The 6902-nt window shown below is 32.0% G+C and overlaps 1 protein-coding gene across 1 annotated transcript in view; it reads left to right on the forward strand.

Moving 5' to 3' along the window:
• Positions 1-2585: 2585 nt before the first annotated feature.
• Positions 2586-6902, forward strand: part of LOC132164314 (fatty acyl-CoA reductase 3-like) — a 6436-nt gene continuing 2119 nt past the window's right edge. Inside the window, exons 1-6 of the mRNA XM_059574805.1 lie at positions 2586-2720; positions 2816-2919; positions 3390-3592; positions 4275-4375; positions 4565-4757; positions 6630-6791. Of these exons, the coding sequence (XP_059430788.1) occupies positions 2636-2720; positions 2816-2919; positions 3390-3592; positions 4275-4375; positions 4565-4757; positions 6630-6791 (848 nt within the window). The 5' untranslated portion in view covers positions 2586-2635. The remainder of the gene's footprint in view (positions 2721-2815; positions 2920-3389; positions 3593-4274; positions 4376-4564; positions 4758-6629; positions 6792-6902) is intronic.

The raw sequence follows: 6902 nt of genomic DNA on the forward strand, positions 1-6902 counted from the left end.
GCCACCCCAAACCACCTGGGGGTGGCTTGCGGCCACCCCATAGGGGTTGGGGGTGCCACCCCTGGCCACCCTTCAAATTTTTTTTTTAATTTTTTTTTTAATTTTAATTTTTATTTTTTTTAAGATTGAATTTTTTAAATTAAATTAATAAAAAAATAATATTTTAATCAGATAAAACGGTGAGTTTTGAGTAGACTAACGGAAGTTTACAAAAATTAACAGTAGGGAGTTTTCTAATAGTTTCGAGTGACACATGGACTAAATTTCCAAAAAAAAATACCCAGGGAGTTTTTTAAAAAAGCGCGTTTACTTAAGGATTTTAGATATAATTTCCCTATTTAATTTACACACACACATATATATATATATATATATATATAATAAATCCCAAGTAATTCACATGCATGATGCATGATAAATCCTCACATATTAAAACTGAAAATCACAATCTGTTCAACCACCTATACCTACTGCATTAAGGTGAGTCAACATTGAAAATCTAACCGACCTCTTTTGAGGCGACAATGGAGATGTGGCAACGCTCATGGCAGAATGAAGAGACAATTGCATATTAGTTTTGTGGTTTCTGTAACATGTTACATACGCGTGAATAATTCATCTCTTTTGTAAATCTACCATTTAGTAGATTTAATTTGTAAAATTTACATTGGGTCTTGCAAATTTAATAGTAAATTTGTCCATCTCTTGTACCAAGATGGACATGAGATGTGCAAAAGATAGAAACAAAACATTTCTCTTTTCTAAGATGTATAGATTTTATGGCTAGCAGTTATGGGTGACAATTCGTATTCATGTGTCAGGTTTTGGTAGTGTTAATGCATAAGTATAAGACTATATAGGACGAATAGAAAAAAGAAAAGAAAAAAAGACTATATAGGACAATCATAGTCCGACCCATTTAATTAAATGAGTCAAATCCCTCAACTCTAACCCTTTAATTTTATATTGAGTTCATATCAGGTTTGCGGGTCATGTTAAAATTGTCAGTCACTTTGTCGTGTGTCGAATTTATGTCGTGTCTAGATCAACATGAGTATAAGACTATATAGGTCAAACCTAAACCAACTCATTTAATTCAACGGGTCAGACACATCAACCATAATCCTTTAATTTTGTATTGGATTCGTATAACATTCGCGAACTGCGTCAAAAATTGCCAGCTACTAGTATAGAAGCTACTACTTTGTTGATTTGCTATAAGATGTATAGCTATTGATTCTTTTGTGTTTTGTTTTGATATGTTGGTTATATGTTAGGTATTTTACTGGCAAGTAATGCTTGGAACCATCTTTAATTGTCTCAAACTTGATGTGGCTTTAAAAATCATTATTGAATCAAAATTCAATAGTAATCCATCACAAATCTAACGTGATTTTAAATCACGTCAAATTTGGAAGAATACATTACTCCTTATTGGCATGGAAGGATCTAGCAAAGATTTTGGTCGAGAGGGAGAGGGTAGCATTCTAAAATCTAGCCGACCACTTTTGTGTTAGCATACAAACTTCCCATAAATTATCTCTTTTTGATAACTTGAACGTAACCTGTGGTTTGAGGTGAATCTACAAGATAAAGCTTGAAAGTTGAAAGCAATGTTTACCGTCCAGATGGGTGCATGCAATATTCATGGTTGCGCTGTCCGCATCAAGTTTTGAGCCACATGTATACGTTATATAACGTAACCCACTATACATAGCGTAAAAAGATCCGTTGAAAACCATATATATATATATATATCATTTTTCCAAGAATTTTAATTGGCTTTTAATTTTTACTATTTGCTTTACAGGTTTTACCCACATTTTAAATAGATATGTCTACTTCTTTTTTCATCAAGTTTTCAATAGAAATCATGTACAATTTCAATTACCCTCCTAATAAAAAATGGAAAAAAAAAATTAAAAAAAAAAGGTGGTAGAGGAGGTGGTTGCCCACTTGCCCCCACCTTATTTTTCTGGAGTTTTCTTGCCTAAAATTATTAGTAAACTTTGGCCCATGTATATATAAAAAAAATATGAATATAGACATAGGTGGTGAAATAGTAGATGGGAAGGCAAGCTAATTAAAAAGAATACCAAGTCAATCATTTGACTCTTCTCGAACTCCCTTGCCTTCTGTGTGAATATATAGAAAGCTAGTTTTGCAAATGACCGGCAGTATTGTACGTTATTATTATTAATATTAGTAAATTATATTTGAGGACTAGACTTATTTTGCCATACCGGAAAGTGGAAGGCCTTCCTGGTCATCAAAAGAAAGAAAGAAAAAAGATGATATATATATATATAGATCGAGGCTGCATAAGCACATGTCAGGGTGATCAGCTGTACCCACTATTGAATCTGAAGCCTGATTTCAAGGTAAAACTAGTAAGCTACCCTTCATGGTTTAAGGAGAATCACTGCTGTGTCATGCGAGACATCTGTACTTTAAAGGGAAACCCACACGCAAGAAGGAAAATCCAATTATAACGTGTCTTAATTGCATGAGTAATGAATGTTATATTACTATTTATATATATATATATACACAAAGCAGCATAACTCACAAAGAAACTATCTACTTCGTGCATAACTCATCAACTCTTTCTCTTTCTCTCTCTCACATTTCTTTTATGATCATGGAGTTGGAAAGCATGCTCAAGTTTCTTGAGAACAAGACTATTTTAGTCACTGGTGCTACTGGCTTTCTAGCAAAAGGTACGTATAACCTTAGCTCTCTCTTTCTTTCTGTGTGTACTGTATGTATTCTGAGGGATGATGATCTTTTCTTCTGTATCCATCCATCCACACAGCTTTTGTGGAGAAAATACTGCGAGTGCAACCAAATGTCAAAAGGCTTTATCTTCTCATAAGAGCTTCAGATCTTGCATCTGCCACACAACGCTTGCATGATGAGGTATTCTACATTAACCGCTCACATATTTGACGTATTTTCAAGGTATGATTAGCTTAAACTTTTTAAATAAGTGGTTAAAGTACGAGGATAATAAGGTATATATCCTATGTAATCGTGATCATGCTTAAGCTTTTGAGAAGATAAGTGATCAGAACGTATATGCTTGCATATTTGACATATTTTCAAGTTACGATCAGCTTAACATTTTAAAATAAATGATAATTTAACATATATAACAATCGCTCATTAAGGTAGGAGCCCATTAGTCTTATATTTTTAGTCTTTTGATTTCCTTGGATTTAATTAGGCTACAATTATTTTAGTGCTAAATTAGCTTGAACGACAATATGTCAAAAAAGTGCGACAATTTTTGTTTTTTTCGTGAGCTTTCATTATTATGGCAAGGAACTACGTCTTTTGACGTTTGATTAATCTTCTTCTTTTTATTTTTATTTTTTATTCATTCACAGATCATTGAAAAGGAATTATTTAGGGTTGTCAGGGAGAAGTGGGGTGCAGATCTAGATTCCTTTATATCTGAGAAGGTTATGGCAATCTCCGGCGATGTCTCATATGAGAATTTGGGAATCAAAGATTCTAAACTAAGAAACGATATGTGGAAAGAAATAGACATCATCTTAAATTCTGCCGCTACCACAACGTTTGATGAAAGGTAGTAAACATCAAGCACTGGATTAATATTTTAAAATAGAATAATGTTAGATATTATATTTTTATTTTATAATTGTTCAATAATGTTAATGTGATACTTTCAACTAATTCTTGGATTAATTCTTGTTAAGTAAAAAAGATCTAATAGTTGATTTACAGTTTAACCTTATTGAATTCACTTTAATTCCTAACTACATTCTATCTATTAAATTAAGTTGAACCTTATTGAATCCAGCAAAACTTCAATTGATCTATCAGCTATTGCCAATTTATGAAATCAACCAATTTTTAATTTTTTTTTTAACCAATGAAAAGTCATATTAAATAAAAATATAAAAATTTGATAACAACCAAACTTTTTTTTTTTTTGAAAAAAATTAAATATAAAAACTATATATATATATTAATTTCTGTCTTAAATATTCAATAGATCTTATATTTTAGTCTGAATAGACGATTTAGATTATTTAAGAGATACCATATATAATTTAATAAGTAAATAAGTTGTATTAAAATATATTAATAGGTGAAGTGACGAAATGATCACTTTTCCCATTCACTTAATTACCTGTTTCAATTTTTAAAACATTGTTTAATAATTATTCATAAACTACAGACATGATTTGTATTTTTTTGTTTCCTCTCTCAGTTTTATTTTTATTTTCTTCTGCTCATTGTCTTAGATACGACGTCGCATTGGGCATCAATACATTTGGCGCTGTGCATGTTTCGAGCTTCGCCAGGAATTGTATCAACTTAAAAGTTCTCCTCCATGTGTCAACCGGTTTGTGTACATAACTTATTTCTAATTACATTCATCAATCTGTTTTGTATTAAAGTTCTTTTACTTACCCAAAATTAAAAAATAAATAAGAGGATAAAGGTTATTGTTTTGGGCAAGTGAACAGTAGTACTGATTGTAAACAGTGCAGTATTTTCAATCGATGGCCATGATTGATATGTTTTTTTTCAGCCTATGTGTGCGGCGAAAAGAAGGGGCAAATACTAGAGAGCCCATTTGAGATGGAAGAAACGCTCAATGGAAGCTCAAAATTAGATATTAAAGCAGAGAAACACCTTGTGGATGCGTACCTAAACGAACTACGAGGAGAAGGCGCCACTGAAAGAACCATCACATCCACCATGAGGGATCTTGGAATGAAAAGGTTTTTATAATTCTAACCAAATATATAATGATCTGTACATCTTTAAAATATAGGTTTTTTTTTTTTTTTTTGCAGTCCTTAGCTAGCAACTAGAGATGAGGAGATAGACTTTTTGATAAAAGCTTCATTTTTAAATTTTTGTTAAAAGTGCGTTTTGGTCATTTTTAGACTTTTTAAACCTTTAAAAGGCTTTTAATTTTTTTACCAAACCACTACTTTTTTTTTTCAAAAGGACTTGTTGAGTGTTAAACGCACTTTTAGGCTACTCAAATGCAATCCCGAACATACCCTTATTCCATTTGGTAGTAGAAGTTCATGTAGAACTTCTGTGTGCAATATATAGATTGTCTGTAAACACACCTGATAAAGCTTAATCAAGATTCAAGCATTTTGGTGGAAAGCATATTTCAGGAAACTTCTTGGTATATATATATATATATACGCAAATAAAAATGTCTTAGTAATTCTGCTTCAAGTACTATATATAATATAGGCATCATAATTAACAATCTTCTAGCAAATGTGTTTCCAGTATATATATATAGGGCAACAATATTCCCACAACTATGTATAACCGCGACAATAATAGGAGTATGACACACTTACAAACCTCTGTAACATACACATTTCTTGTACCAAGAAAGCAACTTGTTTGCTTCTACTGCAATAGCTCTAGAACTTCTGGGCATTTCTTTTATCGAACTTCCTCTTATAATCTCGAAACTCCGGTTATTGAAGGCTTTTTGAGAATTTGGTGTGGTTTTAATCAAAACTCTAAGAGAGATAAACTTCAAAGCATAATGAATTAAGTTCTCTCTTATCAGACAAAACAAATAGGCTCTTTAGGTCTGTTTAAAAATTCTGCACTGAAGGCCATATTTAGACACTACTGAGAAAACTAGGTCTTCTGATGTGAATCATATTCTCTTATAAGGCAATTTCTTCGGCAGCATCCAGACGTATAAGTGAGGGACATGTCTAGGGTTTCCGAATTTCCACCTGGCGGCATCCAGACCGTCGATTTAGTGACCAAACAATACTGTCCTTTTATTCTATTTGGTTCGTCTGGATCTGCAGCAAATGAGACAACTATGTTTTCTATCTTCATCTTGTCTGGACCTCAATCGAACGTGCTCGTGAATGAACTATATTGAACCCTCAATAAAACTTGCTCATCTAGACCCTTATCAGTACTTTGTGTTTGCTGTGCTGCCCCACTCAAACAAGGGAGGATTAGGAAAATCCTATTGGTTGCAGCTTTTTCCAATTCAAACGTTTAGTATGTGAAAGTTGTCATTTGTATTCTGTTTGCCATAGGTTTTATTATTATTATTATTATTATTATTCTTATTATTATTACTATTTTCTAAGGTTTCAAATTTAGGCTCTATGGCCATAGCCATCAAACTATTTATTTTTTATTATTTTATCAATAAGAAATACTCAGAAGTTGAGTTTTCTTCTATTTTGCTTCGAATCCTTAATTGACTCTTAGTTTTGGGATGAGTTTTCTTCTATTTTGCTTCGAATCCTTGATTGACTCTTAGTTTTGGGAAGAGTAGTAAATCTTGTGTTCGTTATCTTTATGAAGCACTATGCCATGCTGCATCGGCTTATTAGCGATATTTTGGTTGTCGGTGATAATTTAGATGAAAAAGGCCAAATTTCTAAAAGCAAAAGGTCCTTAATAACATAGAAATGGCATAAATTTAAATTTACACCTTATTTCCAATTATGCAGTGCTCCAAATAAAATTTGAAATGTAATAAATATTATAATAGTCTCTCTTTTTTTTTTTTTTTTTTTCTATAATTGATTACTGTATTTTATCCTTTATTTATTTATTTAGTTTTTGATTTTATTAATTGCAAGGGCGAAACTATATGGATGGCCAAACACTTATGTCTACACGAAGGCAATGGGAGAGATGCTTTTAGGACGGTTTAGAGAGAACCTGCCCCTTGTTATCATACGGCCCACCATGGTATCCAGCACTTATAAAGAGCCATTTTCTGGTTGGATTGAAGGCGTGAGGTAATAATATATAGTTTGACATATAATATTAGAATTATAGTAGCTACAATACAATTTTAAGAAAATATCTAATCTTGTTTGGTAATGAAGAAGAGTCTTTTTTTTTTTTTT

Source organism: Corylus avellana, chromosome ca10 (assembly GCF_901000735.1).
Source record: "Corylus avellana chromosome ca10, CavTom2PMs-1.0".
NCBI lineage: Eukaryota > Viridiplantae > Streptophyta > Magnoliopsida > Fagales > Betulaceae > Corylus > Corylus avellana.